This window comes from Natator depressus, chromosome 1 (assembly GCF_965152275.1).
Source record: "Natator depressus isolate rNatDep1 chromosome 1, rNatDep2.hap1, whole genome shotgun sequence".
NCBI classification, from domain to species: domain Eukaryota; kingdom Metazoa; phylum Chordata; order Testudines; family Cheloniidae; genus Natator; species Natator depressus.
In genome coordinates, this window is record NC_134234.1 from 7,127,238 (window position 1) to 7,150,005 (window position 22,768).

The 22,768-nt window shown below is 46.0% G+C and overlaps 1 protein-coding gene across 1 annotated transcript; it reads right to left on the reverse strand.

Moving 5' to 3' along the window:
- Positions 1-9,310: 9,310 nt before the first annotated feature.
- Positions 9,311-10,246, reverse strand: LOC141980725 (olfactory receptor 51G2-like). Its single transcript, XM_074942252.1, has one exon. It carries the CDS (start codon positions 10,244-10,246, stop codon positions 9,311-9,313), a length of 936 nt encoding a protein of 311 aa, XP_074798353.1.
- Between the last annotated feature and the right edge of the window lie 12,522 nt (positions 10,247-22,768).

Below are 22,768 nucleotides of genomic sequence, written 5' to 3' on the forward strand. Positions count from 1 at the left end.
TTGTAATTTTTTGCTACAAATTTCCTTAATTAGCGGTTCTCAGAGGAGGGAGGGAGGGGCCATGAGCAATTCTCAGGCAAGGGAGGAAGGGGCCATGACCCATGGCTTGTTTATGTAGCTGGAAAAGGAAGGGAGAGGGAGATAACACTTCTTTAACACAAAGGGGATTCATTAGACAATTACATTTCTCATGCAGTTACAGGGCTTACCAATTCTTAAAAGCAACAAGGAAGAGAAAAATATGGCAATTTATTTATCAAACAAAGAAATACTGCCTGCTTATGCCTTTATCCCCTAATGCCATGTCAGCACATCAGCAGCTTCCTAGGTCTTTCCTTAACCCTAACATATCCCAACACTGGGTTCATCAATAATCTCCATGGAATCCAGGGAGATTACTGATGAACCCAGGAAACTGAGTAGCACGTACTGCCACCTCATCCCCCCAGAATCTGCATGGTGCATAATAATAAGCAACAAATTCCCTGTGCAAATCACACAACTGGTGTCCGGTGTCTGGTATGCAGTGGCCACAGCTGTGGCTGGAGAGGCTTAGCCTGTCCTGGCCTAACATATCTGCCACCTATGGTTCCCCCCACTCTGTTAGGGTTTTTTTATTACATCTACACATTGAGCAGATGTTTTCAGAGAACTATCCACAATGACTCCAAGATCTCTTTCTTGAGTGGTAACTGCTAATTTACATCGTTTTGTATGTATATTTTGGATTATGATTTTCCAACGTGCATTACTTTGCATTTATCTACACTGAATTTAACCTGCCATTTTGTTGCCTAGTCACCAAGTTTTGTGAGATCCCTTGGTAACTCTCTGCTTTGGATTTAAGGATATTGAATAATTTTTTCTCATCTATAAATTTTGCCACTTTACTGCTTAACCATTTTTTCAGAATATTTATGAATATGTGGAACAGCACTGGTCCCAGTACAGATCCCTGTGGAGCACCACTAGTTACCTCTGTCCATTCTGAAAAATGACCATTTATTCTTACCATTTGTTTCCTATCTTTTAACCCATTACTGATCCAGGAGAGAACCTTCCTTCTTATCCCATGACTACTTACTTTTCTTAAGAGCCTTTGGTGAGGGACCTTCTTAAAGGCTTTCTGAAAGTCCAAGTACACTTTATCCTCTGGATCACCCTTGTCGACAATTTTGTTGACACCCTCAAAGTATTCTAGTAGATTGGTGAGGAATGGTTTTCCTTTGCAAAAGCTGTGTTGCCTCTTCCCCAACAAATTATGTTCATGTATGTGTCTGATAATTCTTTTCTTTACTATAATATCAACAAATTTGACTGATACAGAAGTTAGGATTACTGGCCTGTAATTGCCAGGATCACCTCTGGAGAGATTTATAAAAATCAGCATCACATTAGCTATCTATGAGTCATCTGGTACAGAGGCTGATTTAAGTGAAATATTACACACCGTGGTTAAAAGAAAAGGAGTATTTGTGCCACCTTAGAGACTAACACATTTATTTGAGCATAAGCATAAGCTTTTGTGAGCTACAGCTCACTTCATCGGATGCATCCAATTTAGTCTCTAAGGAGCCAAAAGTACTCCTTTTCTTTTTGCGAATACAGACTAACACGGCTGCTACTCTGAAACATGTGGTAGTAATTCTGCAATTTGTTGTTTGTGTTCCTTCAGAACTCTTGAGTGAATATCATCTGGTCCTGGAGACCTATTGTCATTTAATTTATCAGTTTGTTCTAAAACCTCTGTAACAGTTTGTCCCCCCTGGCGTGCAGTCTGAGAGCTGATGGAACTGCGGAGCCCCTTATCCATTCAAGTGGGCTGGACTCTCTCACGTTGCTCTGCTGGAGACACAGCCAGCCTCTCCAGGCAATGTTGTCACCCAACATGAGAGCAGGTTGTGACACACACTGAAGTGAGCTACCTGATTGCTTTAATTAAGCCACTCAAGGACAAATAGGAGACCAGAGCTAATTTCACAGTTCTGCAAAGTTGCTGGAGTATAAACCCAGAATTATACAGACTTGGACTGCACAGAGGTCTGTACAGTGAAAATTTCTTACTATAGGTCTCTTTCTCCTTGATGTGGGATAGATTGGCCTTTGTTTGCAGAGCTGAGATTTTAACAGACACTTCACTCAAAATACACCGGTTATGATAAAATATAAACCAAGTTTATTAACTACAGAAAGATAGATGTTATGTGATTATAAGTGAGAGAAAACAGATCAAAGCAAATTACCTAAGGCTACCATACTAGATAGGATATGGAATGGCAGTTTCTCACCCTGACTGATGATACAAGCAGTCCACCAAGTTTTTATACGCAGGCTAGAAATCCCTTTGGCCTGGGACCACTGCTTCCCTAATTCAGTCTTTGTTCTGTCAGGGTTTGCAAGAAGTCTCTTGCCTGTGGAGTGAGGCCAAGAGATGATATCATCCTCCACTTCATAAAGTCTTTCCTTATGGTGGGAACCCTTTGTTTCAAGCCAAGTTCCATGTCAGTTTGTGGAAAAATACAGATACCAAAATGAAGTCCAGTGTCATGTGTTCTGGTGCCCTGCCCTTGCATGCCCTGCTGAGTCATAGCAGCCATTACTGATAGACTGGCTGAAATGTTCACAGGGTGGCTAAGCTCTTCCCTCGTTCATTGTCTCTGTTGATGAGCCAAGAGCCCTGTCTAGCTTCTTCATGGCTGTTCCAGAAAGGCTAGTTGTGGGTGTTACGAAGAGGTAGCACATCTGAAGTACAAATACCTAGTCATTATGCATAACTTCAGGTACAAAAATGATACATGGATGCCAATAGGATAATCATATTCAGTAAATCATAACTTTTCCAAAGACACTTCACAAGACATATCTTGTACTTGATGCATCATAATTATGTTATAATCATCTCATAATCATACCACTATGATGAGTATTGGGTGCTGCATCACAACCTCCTCCATTTACACATCAGTGTGGGACAGTTCTTTATATTTATCACCTAAAAAGAATGGCTCAGGTGTGGGAATCTCCCTCACATCCTCTGCAGTGAAGACGAATGCAAAGAATTCATTTATCCTCTCTGCAACAGCCTCATCTTCCTTGACTGCTCCTTTAGCACCTCAATCGTCCAGTGGCCCCACTAATTGCGTGGCAGTCTTCCTGCTTCTGATGTACTTTTAAAAAAAAATTGCTGGTTTTTGTATTTCTTGCTAGTTGCTCTTCAGATCTTTTAAACTAGGTATGCAGTATTGTCATACCCCATTCAAAACTTATGAGTCACACTCCAAAAAATCATGAGATTGGATTAAAAGGATGAGATATAAAAATATTCTAATGTGCACTTTGTTTTCATTTGCTTTTGCTTTCTGGGCCTCGGGGGTGCACCTACTACAGTTTTTCAACTTTTCTGCAACTCACTTTTTGAAATAAAGTTTTTTAAGAAAACTGAAAGCTGAGATTCCCGTGCAGTGTCTTGATCCCAGAAAATGGGGCTTTAAGACAGTCAGGAAATAGTGTGAACAGGGCCACTGACTAGGCAGGGGAGGGTAAAGGGGACAGCTGCCCAGTGCCTGATTATTTAAAAGGGCCAGGGATTCCCAGCCGCTACCGCCGCTACTGGAGTAGTAGCAATGGCCGAAGCCAGAGGCCCTTTAAATTGTTGCCAGAACCCTGGTCTGTGCTTAAGGGCTGGCTGGAGGAGACTAGCCTGCAGCCCCACCCCTTCTGCCCAAGGCCCCGCCCCTTCCAGGGGCCTGGAGCCATACCTCCCACACCTTGACCAGGGCCTGGGCAAGTCTGTCAGTCACCTTGAGTGTGAGACTCTCAATAAAATCCCAAGAGGAGACACTTCTGGCCATATCTGAAGTGAAGCACCCACAAACAAAGACTATTGGACTATTCTAGTCACAAAGTCCATCACTGGCAGAGATGCTATTTCCCTCTGCACTGGTCTACAGAGCTTCCTGCTGTAACGAACAGGGCTATGGCACAGACAGCCAGACATGTTGGTGACTGGCTCGCAGAGTCACTGGTTCTTGAGGCATAGCTCAGAGGATCATACACATTCTTAATAGAAATGAGTGTGACCCAAGACCAGCTCCAAGTGCCTACAGCTAGCTCTCTGTAGGACCCAAAAAAATTCCTTCCCCCATAAACTTGGTGATGATGGTAATTGGGATGCAGGATATGAGGTCTATTTCCATTGCTAGATCAGCTCTCACTGCTCATGGAACAGGATGGGGTCAGGATCAGAGCGAGGGGTAGCCAAGCAGGGCTCTGTTTGGCCAGGCAATGCTCTTCAGATCCTTCAGCCTCTGAAAGCACGTCCTGATTCCCCCTCTTTCTGCCAAGCTGCAGGAGGGGCCCAGAACTCCCTTGTCAAAGGTGCTGTGCTAATGATAGGCCTCATCACCAAGGGGTTTTGGGAAGAGTTCAGGTTCTCCACCCAGTGCCCCAAACTCTCCTTATGAAGCAAACAAAGCTGAAATTTCCTTAAGGCACTTAGCTGTGGTCCCAATTATTGGAGCATCAGAGGGTTTCACAATCTGTAACATATTTGCCAGTACAACACTCTGTGTGGCAGGGCAGTGCTATTAAAACCACTGGGTGGATCCCAAGGCCAGAAGGCACCATTGTGACCACTTAACCTGTCCCCCTGTATAGCACAGGCCAGAGACCTGATCCACAATAACAGAGAAGAACTGTTAGCATAACATCCTTCCTTGATTTAACAATTGTCAGTGCTGGAGAATGTACTACATCATTTTCTAAATTTTTCCCATGGTGTTACAAATATAAAGGGAAGGGTAACCACCTTTCTGCATACAGTAATATAAAATCCCTCCTGGCCAAAGACAAAACACTTTCACCTGTAAAGGGATAAGAAGCGAAGTTAACCTCGCTGGCACCTGACCCAAAATGACCAATGAGGGGACAAGATACTTTCAAATCTGGAGGGGGGTGGGACAAAGGATCTGTCTGTGTGATGCTTTTGCCAGGAACAGATCAGGAATGCAGCCTTCCAACTCCTGTTAAATTAGTAAATAATCGAGCTATAAATGCATTAGATTTCCTTTTGTTTAATGGCTGGTAAAATAAGCTGTGCTGGATGGAATGTATAGTCCTGTCTTTGTGTCTTTTTGTAACTTAAGGTTTTGCCTTGAGGGATTCTCTATATTTTGAATCTGATAACCCTGTAAGATATTTACCATCCTGATTTTACAGAGGTGATTCTTTTACTTTTTCTTTAATTAAAATTCTTTTTTTAAGAACCTGATTGCTTTTTCATTGTTCTTAAGATCCAAGGGTTTGGGTCTGTGTTCACCTGTACAAACTGGTGAGGATTATTATCAAGCCTCCCCAGGAAAGGGGGTGTAGGGCTTGGGGGGATATTTTGGGGGAAGACGTCTCCAAGTGGGCTCTTTCCCTGTTCTTTATTTAAACTGCTTGGTGGTGGCAGCATATGGTTGAAGGACAAGGCAAAGTTTGTATTTTGGGGAAGTTTTTAACCTAAACTGATAAGAATAAGCTTAGGGGGTCTTTCATGCAGGTCCCCACATCTCTACCCTAGAGTTCAGAGTGGGGAAGGAACCTTGACACATGGTAAATATCCTCATTGCGAAAAGAATTATACATTAGTTCCAGTCTTAATGTGTCTAGCTTCAGCTTTCAGACATTGGATCCTGTTATAACATTCTCTGATAGATTGAAGAGACAATTGTTAGATATTTGTTCCCCAGGCAGGTACTTACAGGCTGTGATCAACTCACCTTTAACCTTCTCTTCATTAAGCTAAATATATTGCGCTCATTGAGTTTATCACTATAAGGCAAGTTTTCTAATACTTTAATAATTCTTGTGTCTCTTCTCTGACCCCTTTCCAAAGAATCAACTTCCTTCCTGAACTGTAGACACCAGAACTGGAAACAATATTCCAGCTGGAAAAAGGCTATTGTAGTGCCCATCTTTAAAAAAGGGAAGAAGGAGGATCCTGGGAACTACAGGCCAGTCAGCCTCACCTCAGTCCCTGGAAAAATCATGGCGCACATCCTCAAGAAATCAATTCTGAAGCACTTAGAGGAGAGGAAAGTGATCAGGAACAGTCAGCATAGATTCACCAAGGGCAAGTCATGCCTGACTAATCTAATTGTCTTCTATAATGAGATAACTGGCTCTGTGGATGAGGGGAAAGCAGTGGACATGTTGTTCCTTGACGTTAGCAAAGCTTTTGACACGGTCTCCCACAGTATTCTTGCCAGCAAGTTAAAGAAGTATGGGTTGAATGAATGGACTATAAGGTGGATAGAAAGCTGGCTAGATTGTCGGGCTCAACGGGTAGTGATCAATGGCTCCATATTTAGTTGGCAGCTGGTATCACGCGGAGTGCCCTAAAGGTTGTCCTGGGTCCGGTTTTGTTCAATATCTTCATTAATGATCTGGAAGATGGCATGGATTGCACCCTCGCAAGTTTGCAGATGACACTAAACTGGGAGGAGTGGCAGATACACTTGAGGGTAGGGATAGGATACAGAGGGCCCTAGACAAATTGGAGGTTTGGGCCAAAAGAAATCTGATGAGGTTCAACAAGAACAAGTGCAGAGTCCTGCACTTAGGACGGAAGAATCCCATGCACCACTACAGACTAGGGACTGACTGGCTCGGCAGCAGTTCTGCAGAAACGGATCTAGGGGTTACAGTGGATGAGAAGCTGGATATGAGTCAACAGTGTGCCCTTGTTGCCAAGAAGGCCAATGGCATTTTGGGATGTATAAGTAGGGGCATTGCCAGCAGATCGAGGGACCTGATCATTCCCCTCTATTCAACATTGATGAGGCTTCATCTGGAGTACTGTATCCAGTTTTGGGTCCCACACTACAAGAAGGATATGAAAAAATTGGAAAGTGTCCAGTGGAGGGCAACAAAAATGATTAGGGGACTGGAACACATGACTTATGAGGAGAGGATGGGGGAACTGGGATTGTTTAATCTGTGGAAGAGAAGAATGAGGGGGGATTTGATAGCTGCTTTCAACTACCTGAAAGGGGGTTCCAAAGAGGAGGGATCTAGACTGTTCTCAGTGGTAGCAGATGACAGAACAAGGAGTAATGGTCTCAAGTTGCAGTGGGGGAGGTTTAGGTTGGATATTAGGAAAATCTTTTTCACTAGGAGGGTGGTGAAGCACTGGAATGGGTTACCTAGGGAGGTGGTGGAATCTCTTTCCTTTGAGGTTTTTAAGATCAGACTTGACAAAGCCCTGGCTCGGATGATTTAGTTGGGGATTGGTCCTGTTTTGAGCAGGGGGTCGGACTAGATGACCTCCTGAGGTCCTTCCAACCCTGATATTCTATGATTCTATGAACAGGGGTGGCACCAGTGCCAAATACAGAGGTAAAATAACCTCTTTACTTCTACTTGACAGTCCCCTGGTTGTACATACCAGATTGCACGAGCTTTTTCAGCCATCGGGTTGCACTCGGAGGTCATGTTCCACTCATTATCCACTATGACCCTCAAGTCTTTTTCAGTGTCACTGTTTCCCAGCATTGGGTCCCTCATCAGGTAAGGATGGCCAGCATCCCTTCTTCCAAGATGTATACCTTTACACAGAGCTCTATTAAAACACACATTCCTAAGGCATAGAGGGACTAATTGTATTGCCCAAGGTCACAGAAGGAATCTATGGAAGAGCCTGGAACTGAAGCCAGTTCTTCTGAGACCCAGGATAACACTTTAACCCCTGATCCATCCTTTCTCTCTGGGATTAATGGCTGAGCAGGGTGAAGCTGCCGGTTAAGCATACTGAGATGACCAGAAACTCAGAGAATTAACCTCCGATGACATCATTAAACAGGAACCCAAGATCATTTCCTTTTCCAGATGATTATACTGAGTTATGCTTTCTCCTGAATCTACTGAGGAAAAATCCATTGGCCAGGGCCCATAAGAGGGTCATAGCAGACAAACAATTCCACATGAGCTCCCAGGATGTCTTTCTCCTCTGTCATTTCCAATTTACCTTTGGCTGTATAAACAGGGGCATAGAGAGTAGAAGTAGGGAAGACTGGGACCTGACTTGAAGACAGTATACAAGCACTTTCACAGGGATAAAATATCAGCCACAAATGGGCTCTTTAATCTAGCAGAGAAAGGTATAACAAGAATCAATGGGTGAAAACTGAAGCCAGACAAATTAAATTTGGAAATGAGGAAAACATTTTTAACAGCGAGGGTACTTAACCAGTGTAAAAAAGAGCCAAGGGAAGTGGTGGATTCTCCTGATACCTCCAGACCAAGACTGGATGCCTTCCTGGAAGATACACTTTAGATGAGCACAAGTTATGCGATAGTCAAGCACAAGTCACTGAGCTCAATACGGGGGCAACTGGGTTAAATTCTGCAGCTTGTGCTATACAGGATGTCAGATTGGATCAGTTGTTATCTAATTTATTTGAACATACCCCCTTCTTTGTGTCTGTCAAAGTTCATGCTCCCCCCACCACATAAATATATATACTGATATATGCAGGGGCGAGGCTTCAATTGAATCAGTTTCAGTTTCTTTGTTTTTCATTTGAGGGGTTTTTTGGTTCATGAATGAGCCTATAATCCATTGGAATAATAGCAAAAGCAAAACTGTGACTGTGGTAGCTGCTTACAATGAAATGTGCACAACATGCCAGAGACAACGGATCCATGAGAAAATGGTTTTAAAATAAAAGGCAGATGTCACACGTCTACACTCATCTATCTCACATTTCACAACAAGCTAAATTAGACATGCTTTGGTCTTGATATATATAGAGAGAACTGCCTCAACTTACATTCTTTTGGGAAGCCCCCCTTGACCCATCATTTCCCACTAAGCCCTACTCCGTGCTCCTCCACTTCCCCAAACTCTGTCCCCAGGCCAGGCCAGAGCTGGGCTGTGGTAAGAGCTACCCAGGGAACCCAGGCCTCTTTGGCGAGCCCCAGACTCTCCACCTTACCTGGATTATATATCCTGGGGGCAGGAACACAGGCTGGTGGTTTCTCTTGGGCCTTCAAGTTACCTGTCCAGGGCAGATGGAGGGTCTGGGACTCCTCACAGTGGCACTGGTTGCTTGGAAAGCTCTTACCAAGGCCTGGCTCTGGCTTCCAGCCTGGAGTGGGGACAGCGGCTCAGATAAAAAGCAGAAGCAGGGGGTGGGAACTTGGGGGAAGAGATAGGACAGAGGGAGGGGCCTTGGGGGAAGAGAATTCAGGATGGAATAGGTGGCTGTGGCCCATGTTTTTCATCTCCCGTGTCACCAGTGAGGGAGCCAGGTGGTTAACTGACCCTTCACTTGATGAACACTCTGATTATTCTCGCACAAAGATGTTTACTTTTCACACTGTACACGATTGGATGAATCAGGGGAGGAACCAGCCGGTAGACATAGCCCAGGAGAATCTGAAGCAAGTGAGAAGAGCTATTCCCGAATCTGTGTATCAGAGCCAGACCGATCTCTGGTATATAGAAGAGCAGGACGGCACAGAGGTGGGAGACACAGGTGTTCAGGGCCGTAAGGCACTCCATGGGGGATGCGACGCTCAGCACTGTTTTGATGATCATCACATAAGAGAGGAAGATGAGCAGCGAGTCCAAACCCATCGTTGAGATTGCAACAGACAAGCCATAGATGTTGTTCACTGTGATATCCGAACAAGCCATTTTCATGACGTCCTGGTGCAGACAATAGGAATGGGAGAGGACATTGGCTCCACAGTATTGGTACCGTTTAAGGAGAAAGGGGAGTGGGAATATTACGGCCACTGATCTTAGCACAAACACCAGTCCCATCTTCGCTACTCTCTGCAGAGTTAAGATGGAAGTATATCTCAGTGGGTTACAGATTGCAATGAAGCGGTCAAATGACATCAACAAAAGCACAGAGGATTCCATGCACTGAAGGGAGTGGATGAAGAAGAGCTGGGCAAAACATGCATCAAGGCTGATGTCCCTAGAGTTAAACAAGAATATGCCCAGTATCGTCGGTATGGTGGCTATCAATAAGCCAAGGTCTGTGATTGCCAACATGGAAAGGAAAATGTACATGGGTTCATGGAGCTTTGGATCTGTTTTTATAATGAACAGAATGACTGAATTTCCTACTATCGAAATGGCATACATTAAGCAAAAGGGGATAGAGATCCAAGGATGGACGTCTTCCTGCCCAGGTATTCCGGTGAGAAGGAACACTGCAGAATTTGATTTGGTGTCATTGACAGCTGACATAATGGACTGGGCAGGTCAGAGGAGTTTTGAACTTTCCTTCCTGAAAGGAAAAAGAACAGGATGATATTTAATGATATTTAATGAGACATCTTTCTGTTCTCAATGGAGGTCTAGAGACTCCCAGGAGCTCAATGAAGATGAGGAAAAACATTGTCTTGGATTTACACCACTGAAAGAAAGATAGGTACTGCCAGACTGGATCAGACCTGCAGTCCGTCTAGCACAGTATCCAGTGGCCAGTTCCAGATTCATCAGAGGAAGGTGGAAGAAGTCCTCCAATACGCACCTATGAGATAACCTGCTCCCAGGGAAAATGCCCCCATGACAGCCACTCATTGGCCATATTTTATGGTGTAAATCAGGAAGGTTTAGAGCCCCGCCAAGACTATTTTTAAAAAAATCCTCCCAACTGTAATTGGATTTTATGGTTAGCCATATAAATTTCCAGTCCCCCTTTGAATCTTGCTAAGGTCTTGGCACCATTGATACGTCGGGGCTGGTAAATCCATAGGCTACTTGAACACTGTGTAATTTTACAGTTGTGACCTTCCCAGAGAGACCTTTTCTGGCCCTCCACTTCTGAGTGTGGTCCATTGTATCCTGACGTGTTCTAACACATGGGCTGTGCATGGTGAAAACGGTCATTATATTTATCCCCCCTGCATTGAAGCTATTTATAAATGCATTTCATTGTCTCATTAGATATCTTTTTTATTTTCTCCACTCCAGAGAGTTGCAGGGGGATTGCATTCATGACCCTGAGTATAAGCGTTAGAAACAGCTTCTTGGCAATGACCAGAAGATGGATTCATGGAACTGTTCACTGAACAAAGAGTTAATAGCACAAACCCGTTGTAAGCAGTATTTGGAGTATTTCTGAAATACTTTCTAAAGAAAAACCCGTTAAGAAATAAAGTTACCGCTGTTTCTTCCTGTAGAGAGTCCAACAACTCTGCTGCTGGCTTTCGATATACATGCATGTCCTGAAAGTTTGGTTTGTAATATTTGTCTTACAATGAAAAGATTTGGCATAATATTTACTTTAGCATACACATGTCAACCCATTCTTTCCCTCTGATCTTTTTTCAGAGGTGATTTTTCAGGTTAGAGTGTGATTTAAAATGTAGCGTCTGTCATCTGGATTTCTTCAGAACCTGTAAAGATCAGTGTCTCAGCCCTCAATCAGTCGCTTGTCAGCAAACAGAAGTCTAGTAGCTCCTCTGTTCCTGGATTAATAGCTGACTGGTTCTCCACAGGTGATGTTCTGTCAGTCTGTAGCCTCTATCCGGGGTAGTAACAGGCATTGGGATCAGTATGTAAAATATACATTCCCTGAGCGCTCACTTTCTAGTACATAGTAACCCCAGCAGCTGTTATTCAGGCATGATGAGGGTTTGCAGGAAGTGAATTTGAAAGTCAAATGCATGAGTATACATGGAAATGGAACTTCATTTCCCACATGGAAGTAGTCCGTTGTTCTCTCTCACTCACTCTTTGACTGTCTATGTCCTGTATTCATAAAATATGTAGCACCCATGACCGGCATTGTGACAGACATGGAGCTGAGCTGCCATAATGAATGTGTATGTAAAACCCAGTTCTGGGGATGTTTGCTGTATATCTATATTGGGTTAGCTATTAGGATGTTTATATGATGGCTATATTGATGAAACCAATATGGCTCATCTTAGTTTAATGGCAGGCGGCAGGAAAACAAGCAGGACGGGAAACAGCAGCTCAAGAAAAGCCATCTCTCAGTCAGCAATTCAGAGAGGTTGAGGGATCACACCAGAGCTACAATGTGGGAAGAGCCTATCAGACTCAGCCTGCCTGGGATCCCATCACTGTGGGAGGGCTTGGGGTAAGACTGTTGTTTGAAAACTATCATTCTCCCAAGTTACACTTTATTCCTAATGTTCAGATTAAACAGTATTTTGGTTCAAAAAGTCTGGCTGGTCACTCATCTCACCACTACTCACAGCCTTCCAGAGGGAAGAGCCACAGGTGCCAAACCCACTCGGACCTGCTTGGCAAGCACAGTCAGCCTGCAGTGTGTTGTAGCCCAGGGCCAAGTCTGAGGGTGGGAGGATCGCAGGATTCCACCCCATGAGAGGGCAGGCTACAAGACCTGACATCTGGCACTTGGAGAGCAGAGACGGGGCTGAGATGCCGGTAGCCCTGTAGAACTAAGGGGCCTCTACAGGGTAGAAAGGCTGGAGCCCTAGCCAGTCAGGAAACAGAAATATGGCCTATGGGACCTGTTAACACAGAGCAATGCAGTTCTGAATTCCTGCTTACACAATCGAGCCAGAGAATAAGACCTCTGAAAATGCATTTGCTGATTAAATTTCCAGGATGAAATAAAACTGAGATGATTTGGGAACTAGTTATTGTTATTCCGCGGAGTCTCCTCTCACACAGCCTCTGGCAGAATCGGGCCCAGAGCACATGGCATGTCATAAAAATAAAGGGAAGGGTAACCCCCTTTCTGCATACAATGCTATAAAATCCCTCCTGGCCAGAGGCAAAATCCTTTCACCTGTAAAGGGTTAAGAAGCTAAGGTAACCTCACTGGCACCTGACCCAAAATGACCAATGAGGGGACAAGATACTTTCAAATCTGGATGGGGAAAAAGGCTTTCGTTTGTCTGTCTGTGTGATGCTTTTGCCAGGAACAGATCAGGAATGCAGCCTTCCAACTCCTGTTAAGTTAGTAAGCAATCGAGCTAGAAATGCGTTAGATTTCCTTTTGTTTAATGGCTGGTAAAATAAGCTGTGCTGGATGGAATGGATATTCCTGTTTTTGTGTCTTTTTGTAACTTAAGGTTTTGCCTAGAGGGATTCTCTATGTTTTGAATCTAATTACCCTGTAAGGTATTTACCATCCTGATTTTACAGAGGTGATTCTTTTAACTTTTCTTTAATTAAAATTCTTCTGTTAAGAACCTGATTGATTTTTCATTGTTCTTAAGACCCAAGGGTTTGGATCTGTGTTCACCTGTACCAATTGGTGAGGATTCTTATCAAGCCTTCCCCAGGAAAGGGGCTGTTGGGCTTGGGGGGATATTTTGGGGGAAGATGTCTCCAAGTGGGCTCTTTCCCTGTTCTTTGTTTAAACCGCTTGGTGGTGGCAGCATAGGGTTCAAAGACAAGGCAAAGTTTGTACCTTGGGAAGTTTTTAACCTAAGCTGGTAAGAATAAGTGTAGGGGGTCTTTCATGCAGGTCCCCACATCTCTACCCTAGACTTCAGAGTGGGGAAAGAACCTTGACACGACACCTCTGTAACTGGAACCCCTTCAGAAATCCTGACTCAAGGCATCAGGGTTTTAACACCCCAAGCTCAGGTTTCTGTGTAGCTTGAATAACGCACTGAGCACCTTGGGCACATGCAGGGGATGGGGGGTTTCCCAAGCTATCTAGCGCTGCCTGCCCTCCAGCCCCATTACTGAATCACTCTGACAGCCCAGCTGAGTTCGCTGCGATGGCACAGAACATCTTTAAATTTAAACAGCTTTCAGCCTTTCCCCTTCACTTCGCATTGTAAAGATTGTGAAACCTGCCAACATACCCAATTCCTGCTCGGCGTGGAGCTGCTGACACCAGAGGTCTTCACCCAAAAGGACAAGGCGTCATCGGAGAGGTAGCACAGGCAGCAGGCAGTATCTGTTCTGATAAGAAGGCAACTGTCTTTATGAAGCATGTTCACACAGCCCCTTGGGGGCCACTTGGCCATCAGAGAACCTCAGCTGCTTGGCCTCGTGTGCTCCAGCTTTAACCTCTCACACAAACTGATGGCAAACTGCATGAGGCCAAATCACCGGGGATGCTCAGTGATGCTGCCCAAGTGGACTGTAGCACAAGCCCTGCTGCAGGCTCTATTCCTGGAATCTGGGCTTGTCATCACTGTTCGTTTCATCCTGATTAGTCACATGGCTACCTGGGGTGCAGCCGAGTGGTAACGATGATGCTGTCACAAATGTGATCTCACTGTAATAATAATAATAATAATAATAATAATAATAATAATAATAATAATAATTAATATAGGACCAGATTTCTCCCCAGCAGCCCCCTTTCCTGCATTACAAACATAGGGTGCAGGCCAGGCTAGGGAGATTCTACCATGCTCCCTACATGGAAATTTCCCTCAGATCATTCCAGGAGGGGTCGTCCCTTCCCTTCTCCCTGAGGCATAACACAGGGCCCCAGGATCCAGGGGTCCCTGAAGTTATACACAGATCTCAGTGATCCACTGTGAGCAAGACCTACACACCCACAATCTCTGTGCCTCCTCAAATGCTCCTGGAAGCTCCCCAGCTCCCTCGTAACATAGGTTCATCAGAGATGAGCTACCAGGGTCTGTCACAATAGCCACCACTCACTGGATCTCCTTAAGGGTCATTGCACAGGATTTAGGGGGTGCACAGAGAGCTGATGGGCAATATACCCCAGCCATAGACTGGTCAGGAGATTTTGACCTTTGCATACCTAGAATGCAGCCATAGACTCTGTCAGTGCAACCTTCATTTATGTTACGAGGCAGAGGCAGATGAAAAGCCTCCATTTTCTCTTGGAGATCCAGGCAGCTGCAGCTGGGCAGCATCATGGCACCTGACCTTTCAGAGAAAAATTATCTGTTTGCTATGAAAACTCACCCCTAAAAAGTGAAGTCCCAATCTTTCTCATGTGGGAGCTGTTGCATACCCCTAATCATGGGGGGGGGGGGAATAGCTCAGAGGTTTGAGCATTGGCCTGCTAAACCCAGGGTTGTGAGTTCAATCCTTGAGGGGGTCATTTGGTATCTGGGGCAAAAATTGGGGATTGGTCCTGCTTTGAGCAGGGGGTTGGAGTAGATGACCTCCTGAGGTCCCTTCCAAACTTAGTATTCCATGATTTGTGCTGACCTTTTCCTATTCCAATAGATCTTTTTTAGAGGGGGCAACCACATCTGCATACAGTATTCAAGATGTGGACATACCATGGATTTATATAGAGTCAATGTGATATTTTCTGTCTTATCTATCCCTTTCCTAATGTTTCCCAACATGGCCCATGGCTGGAGCACCGAGCTCCCACATCCTGGAGAACCCAGAGCCTCTTCATCATCTACGGCTGGAGCCCTGAGTTTCCCTATACACCCTCTGGTTGGAGAAGCCCTTGGGGTAGCCGGAGCCTCCCCAGCCATGCCACACCTCCTCGCCTGAGACCCCAATCCACACCATGGGAAAAGCAAGTCTCTTTCCGAAGAACCTGATAATTTTATATGTGCCATCCAGATTCCAGGACAGGTGAGGAGGCAGTTCTAAGTCTGCCCCCAATATTCATGATAATTGTATCATTATATGATTATCATATAGTTATAATGCATCTTGTATAAAATGTGTCTTGTGAGGTGTCTATAAAAATGTTATGATTTGCAGAATATGATAATCCTATTTTTGTGCATGTATCATTTTTGTATCAGAAGTCAAGAATATTGACTATGTAGCTGTATTCAAATGTAGTAATGTCTGGGTGACACCCACTAGTGTGGCCTATAGGGCTAACCTGCTTGCTTGCCTATATATCTTTTCTTATGGATTTCTTTTTGCCTTATGATTTTAATTATTTGTTTTATTACAATAGGTTATAATAGGTTTATATTAAAGTAATTTGGCTGTAACACAAGGGACTTATAGGCCACATCCTGTATGTTGAGCTAAGGCAAAGTTAGCATACATACGTCTGGGACCTTTCACCCAGATAGCGAAGGTGGCTCACATATGTTTGGGACCTTTCACCTAGATAGATGGTGTTAGGGAGATGTTAGGGGGCTTATTCCTTCACCCACTCACTTCCCTGGTCCTTCTCGCATGAACAGAGAGCAACAATACCCGAAGTCCAAAGGTGCAAACAATTCGATGTTTATTGGGGTGAACTTCCAGCAAGCATGATTCCAGTTTCCTTCCTTAGTATCCTCCTTCCCAGCTCTGACACCACAGAGCCTTACACCTGTGTCCCTGTTCCCATTCCTGCCCTTAGCCAAACATTATTCCAATTTCCTTACTCCCATTCCCTGTTCCCATTTCCCCCTTTAGCAAAACATGGTTCCAATTTCCTTACCTCCATTCCCTGTTCCCATCTCCCCCACAAACACCCACCCACGCCCACTCACTTCCTCATTGACTACAGATTATATAGTAAAACTTGAGTTCTGCTTAGCTATACCTTAACCAATCATTTTCCTGAAATTTAACTAACCAATCCTAACATATTGTAACATGATTATGTAACCAATTATATCCCACCACCTTAATTAGTTTACACCCAGCAAAATTAATCATACAGCAGACAGGAACAATCACAGAACCAGACAGAGATTATACAGACAAACAATAGCAAAGTGGGAACTATAATGACAAAACAATACAGAAGTGAGGATTTCACATCCCAGTATTGATAAGTGAGTTCTTGCCAGACAGGATGCTGTTTCCTTTTACATTTTCTAGGCACTTCCCTTTCTCTGGAGGTGATAGGCATTATCAGGACAGGATTGTATTCCTAACAGCCCAATAGCACCTTCTTTCAATGTGACTAGTTTGGAATGTGAGGATGTGACCTGTCGCTTCCTAGCTTATGGCTGCCTCTGCTGCTTAGCCAAAGGCCTTAGCCTAAGCACAGGGCCTCAGACTGTCACAGTAAGAGAAGGCCCTTACACCAGCAGACAGTGATTTTGATTCTTTCTTTTATACTTCTAGAACTAGCCAAGTGATAAGAATACACCTAAATTCTTAGAGTACAGGCCTTTACAGACAGGCCTGAATATCTATATCCTAACAGATGGTGATGAGCTAAAGCATGAAGTCCAGAAATGATGTATTAAAGCAGGTTGGCCTAGGGGCTTTCCCAAGTCCATACCATTTTAAACTTAACAGGTACACCACAACTTGGAAAAACATGAAATAACCGGTTAGGACAGAAATAACAAATGTGACACTGTCAGGGTTCCTTCCCCACTCTGAACTCTGGGGTACAGATGTGGGGACTCGCATGAAAGACCCCCTAAGCTTATTTCTACCAGCTTAGGTTAAAAACTTCCCCAAGGCACAAAATCTTAGCCCTTGGACTAGGGTATGCTGCAATCCTCCCAAACCCTTATGCCCCGCTTCCTGGGGAGGCTTGAGAATAAACAAGTTGAGCACAGACCAGCTTGGGTTTCTTAGGACCCTAAAAACCCAATCAGATTCTTAAAAAACAGAAATTTGTTAGAAGAACAAAACAAAGATAAAAGAAACACTCTGTAAAATTAGAATGGAAGATAATCTCACAGGCAGTCAGATTCAAAACATAGAGAACCACTCTAGGCAAAACCTTAAATTACAAAAAGACACAAAAACAGGAATACACATTCCCTCCAGCACAGCGAATTTACAAGCCAAAACAAAGAAAACCTAATGCATTTTCTAGTTAGATTACTTACTAACTTTACAGGAGTGGGAGGGATTGCATCCTTGATCTGTTCCTGGCAAAGGTATACACACAGACAGACAAAAGCCTTTTTCCCCCCATCCAGATCTGAAAGTATCTTGTCCCCTCATTGGTCATTTTGGGTCAGGTACCAGCAAGGTTACCTTAGCTTCTTAGCCCTTTACAGATGAAAGGATTTTGCCTCTGGCCAGGAGGGATGTTATCCACTGTATACAGAAAGGTGGTTACCCTTCCCTTTATATTTATGACAGATACCTAACCAAAAAAGGGCCATGGTAATGAATTGACATATATGATAATAAATTGAGATCATTAGTATAGTAACCTACAGGAAAAAGACACTCCAACAGTAGTAAGATAAAGAAATACAAATAAGGAAAAGGGGGAAAATCCCCTATTGAAGATGCATCAAACATAATGGCCTCAGCGTAACATATTATAAAAGTGGCATCCCATCCTAGGGGCAGTGGGAGAAGGAGATGTAGTCCGTGGGAGATGCCAGAATGATGGCCACTGGTGATGATGGGGAAGGTGATGATGATGAGGAAGATAATGGCTAACACTTCAGGTTGTTTTAAATGGGATGGTGGGAGTATATGAAAGTGCAGATGTACATTCTGTAGTATCTATCTATTTTATTAAGTTGGGATATTTGTGACTGTGCTAAATGTATTAATAATCTATATTTGTCAATATTAAAGAGTTCCTATAATGTGAGTGTCCTAACTGTGCACATCGGGGTTCCCAAATACAGAATAATTTAAATAATACTGTGCCTGATTTTGGGACTAGAACCTGTCAACCCTCAAAGTGATAACTGGGGATTCTTAAGTAATCTATATAATTAATACACAATTTAAAGTTCAGGCAACACTAGGCAAAATGCTTCCAGTCTAGACAGCTGGTTGTGAAGGGCCTTTTCAGGGTAATGGGCCATTAATGGAAACAATAGACCTTAGGAGAAGCTTATCCCCCACCTGGTGAGCCTTCCTGAGAATGCTCTGGACAGCCTATGGATAATGGCTGCTATGACTCAGCAGGGCATGCAAAGGCATGTTACCAGATCACATGACACTATACTTCCTTGACCTTGGGATGCTGTTCCAGGAAGAAAGATTCCTGAGCAGAGATGGGGTCCACTTATTGAGGCAGGGGAAGAGCACATTTGGATACGGACTGGATAACCTAATGAGAGGGGCTTTAAACTAGGTTCAGGTGACCAAAGCCCACAGGTAAGTCAAAAACACGGAGACCTAGGAGAAGGGACAGAATTTGGGGGGAGCATGGGCTGTAATAGCAGGGATAAAAGAGAGACAAGACAGAACATGGGGGGGGGAATCAAATCAGTATCTTAGATGCCTATATACTAATGCGAGAAGTATGGGAAATAAGCAGGAAGAACTCATAGTCTTAGTAAATAAAAACATCTATAACATAGCTGGCATTACAGAAACCTGGTGAGATAATACCCATGACTGGACCATTGGTATAGAACATGTGACAGGGTCAGGACAGATGGCTACAGAAAAGTGGTCCTATTGAGATCCTGGAAGTGGGCGAGTGGAAGCCCGCTCATTGCTAAAGGACCTCCCCCAGCCTAAGGGGAGGATCCACAGGTTCAGTTTTCCAAATAATTACGAGGAACAACTAAAGATAAAACAGGGACAGGAGTGAGGTCACAGGGCTAAGCGAAGGGAACATGACGGGGACACTGAGCAGAGAATCCTGGACAGCACACACTGCTCCTCGAAGGTGTCTAGCAAAGGGAGCTAGCGGATGCCACCCAGAGGAACTCTGCCCAGATGCGTGAGTGGACTGAAGATCAGAAATAGGCCTTGCAGTCTCAGGAAACCCCATCAGCCAACCTCCTCTCTCTGGTCTTTTAGATGGCCATTTTGGCCAGTGCTAGGAGGAGGCTGACAAGGAGGTCCCCCAACTTTGTGGGGCCACGGATGAGGAGTATGTATATAAGGAGGTGAGGGGAAAATTGCAGCCAAAAACGTCAAAGGATGTCTAAGAGGAGCTGGAATAGGGGATGCAACCTGGTGCACTCAGAAGGGGGCAGGTGTCTGGGACAGGGGTGAACCATGCCAAGAAAACTCCCGTGATCACAGCTCCGAGAAGGAGCCACCAACTTACCTCTCCGGTGGGCCTCAGGACCAGGGTGGAGTACAGGCTGGCCCACCAGCGTTCCTCACCCTCCAGAGGTGGAAAGAGGTTCCCCCCACTTCATGCCAGGATAGGACACGAGAGTGACAACATGAAGGATGTGGAGCACAAGCATGTACAGATGTTTCCTCAGTGCAGTCCGGGTTGCAGCTGGCCCACGGTGAAGGGGTGGGATGGCCGGGTGGGGCCATGGGGCAGGAGCCTGATAAGAAGGTCCGGAGGGTCTGGGGTGTAGGCTGGGTGGGGGGCACCCTCCCTCAGGACCCGGTTGAGGTAGGCCCGAGCAGTGGGGGGTAAAGTGGGCCTCACCTCCTGAAGTATGTGCCGGGGAGTACAAGGTCTGGAGAGCCCCATGCACTGATCAAGCATCAGGGGATTCAGACAGTCTCCCTGGTCATAGTCCAGGAGGTCTCCAAGTCTAATGACTTCTGCCGGGACAAGCTTCTGTTGCACCGAGGGAGATTCCACCACATGCACATGGAGCTGGGGGTTGTGTAGCAGGGGCTCTGCAAGGAGATCTGCACCCTCGGTGGCTGCCACAGCCCTGGTCTCTGAGACCAGTTTCCAGATCTGGAGAAGGTCCTGGTAGAAGACCAGCAGCCCAGAGAGGTCTCACAGAGGACCTCTCAGATGGATGTAAAGGAGATGCCGGTTGTTTCAAATCCCTCAGAGGAGGCACAGGGTGCTCTCCATGCCAGACTACCTGCACCAAAAAGGAGCCTCGGCAGGGCCAGGAGGCAGAAGATGTGGACCTGAATGCACAGGCTCTTCAGGCCCTGTCCTCCCTCCTCTAGGGGTAGGTGGAGGACCCCTGCATAGACCCTGTGCAGTCCTCAACAAAAGAACTCCAGAACCAGCCTCTGGAGACCATCCAGGAAACCCGGGGCTAGGACCAGGGTGTTGAGCCAGTGTCAGAGCATGGACAGGACTAGCTGGTTGAGCACCAGTGCTCTCCCTCGCAGGGAGAGGCACCGGAGTAGTCCCGTCCACCTCTGCAGCCACTCAGGCACCCTGCCCTCCAACCCCAGCCAGTTTTCTGGCAGAGATGGATGCATGGCAGAAAGATAAATGACAAGATAGAACAGTGGACCCGAGCTCCACCGGATGGTTTGAAGCATGCGTGGGAGGGAACTCGCCTGCCACCTGTCCCTGACCACCAGGCCAGAGCTCTTGACCCAGTTGACCCAGGCGGAGGAGGCCGCTGAGTAGATGGCCTGGCAGGCCTCCACCCACACTGGTCGCCCGGGTCCTGGACCACGAGGAGCCTGTCATCGGCATGCTCCAACAGGACCAGTCACAGCTCCGGCTCCTGGAGCGCCAACCCCATCAACCTCCTGCAGAGGAGACAGAGGAAGGGCTTGATTGCCAGAGCGTACAGCTGGCCTGATAGTGGACACCCCTGATGCACCGCTCGCCCAAAGCTGACTGGTTCAGTCAGGGTCCAGTTGAGCCTGACCAGACACACTGCAGAGGCATGCAGCACCTGGAGAAAGCCCACAAACTGGGGTCCGAAGCCAAACGCCCAAAAAGTGCCCAGGAGATACCCGTGGTCCACCTTGTTGAATGCCTTCTCTTGATCCAGGGACAGAAGGGCAAAAGACAGAGCATCCCTACACCCAAGCTCCAAGAGATCTCGGACCAAATACAGATTATCAAAGATGGTACTGCCTGGGACAGTGTAGGTCTGGTTGGAGTGGATCATGTTGGCCAGCATGGACCCCAGCAAGAGGAGTGAGATGGGATGCCAATTCTGAAGGTCGCAGGGATCCCCCTTCTTTGGAAGCAAGGTGAGCACGGCTTACTTGCACAACAGGGGTAGGATCCCACATCCTCCAGCAAGCTGTTATTAAAATGCCAATAGGCCAGCCCCTACCTCTCTGCACTGAGAGAGTCTGTCAGGTTGCCAGATGGTGATCTGAGAATGGGGCCGGCTGGATGCTGGAGGAGTGGGCCAGTGAAAGGTGACAGCATGATAAGCAAATGTGGTAAAACCAGGAGTGGTGCAACCGATGGGCCTCCATCCGGACAAAGGTGAACTTCAACGCATCGTCCGGGTGGTAGTCGCACCAGACGTCCACCAGGGAGTGAGAGTCAACAATCTCCCAGAGCATGTCCACGGAGGCTGGGCACTGCTCGGTCCCTGAGCAGTCCTGCTTACTGAGGGTGGTGGTAAAGTCCCCGCCCAGGACCAGGCACTCACAAGGATCTAAGGAGCCAAGGAACGAGAACGCCTGTTGAAAAAAGCTCAGCTGCACAGGGACCAATTTTGGGGCATAGACATTGATGAGATTGACCACCACATCTTCCATGCGGATCCGGAGGTGCATCAGGCAGCTCGGCACAGCCTCAGCAACCCCCAGCACCTTAGGCCATAGGTCCAGGGAGAGCAGGGTATCCACTTCAGCTGTACAAGCTGTGACTTGGCTAAAATAGACCCTGTCCCCCCACTCCATGTGGGTTTCCTGCAGGAAGGATCCATGTGGGTCTCCTGCAGGAAGACCACAGAGAGCCCCCCCTCCCACAGGAAGGAGAGCACCTGGCACCTGCGGAGACCCATCCTACAGCCCCGGGTATTTAGTGTAGCGAAGGTGATGGGTGCCATAGGGAGGGCTGGGGGAAGATCCTCACTGGCAGGGATGCAGTTGGGCCATGCAATAATCCATGGCTGACCCTGTAAGCAAGCAGGGGGTCACGGAAGCCATGGATAGGCCGAAACAGCCAGACTCTAGATCCCTTTACCCTCCCCCAAAATGGCCCTCACAGCCCGGAGGATTTGATAAAAGTCCCCCCAGAGTTGGAGAGTGAGCTGCACGTTATTCGGGGACCCACGGGCATCCTAGAGAAACTCTTGCAGGTCCTTTCACAGCCTATCGGGGGCGGGGTCA

Bases quoted from the DNA above. Each gene is read 5' to 3' on its own strand.
- LOC141980725 (XM_074942252.1), bottom strand. From the start codon at position 10,246: ATGTCAGCTGTCAATGACACCAAATCAAATTCTGCAGTGTTCCTTCTC.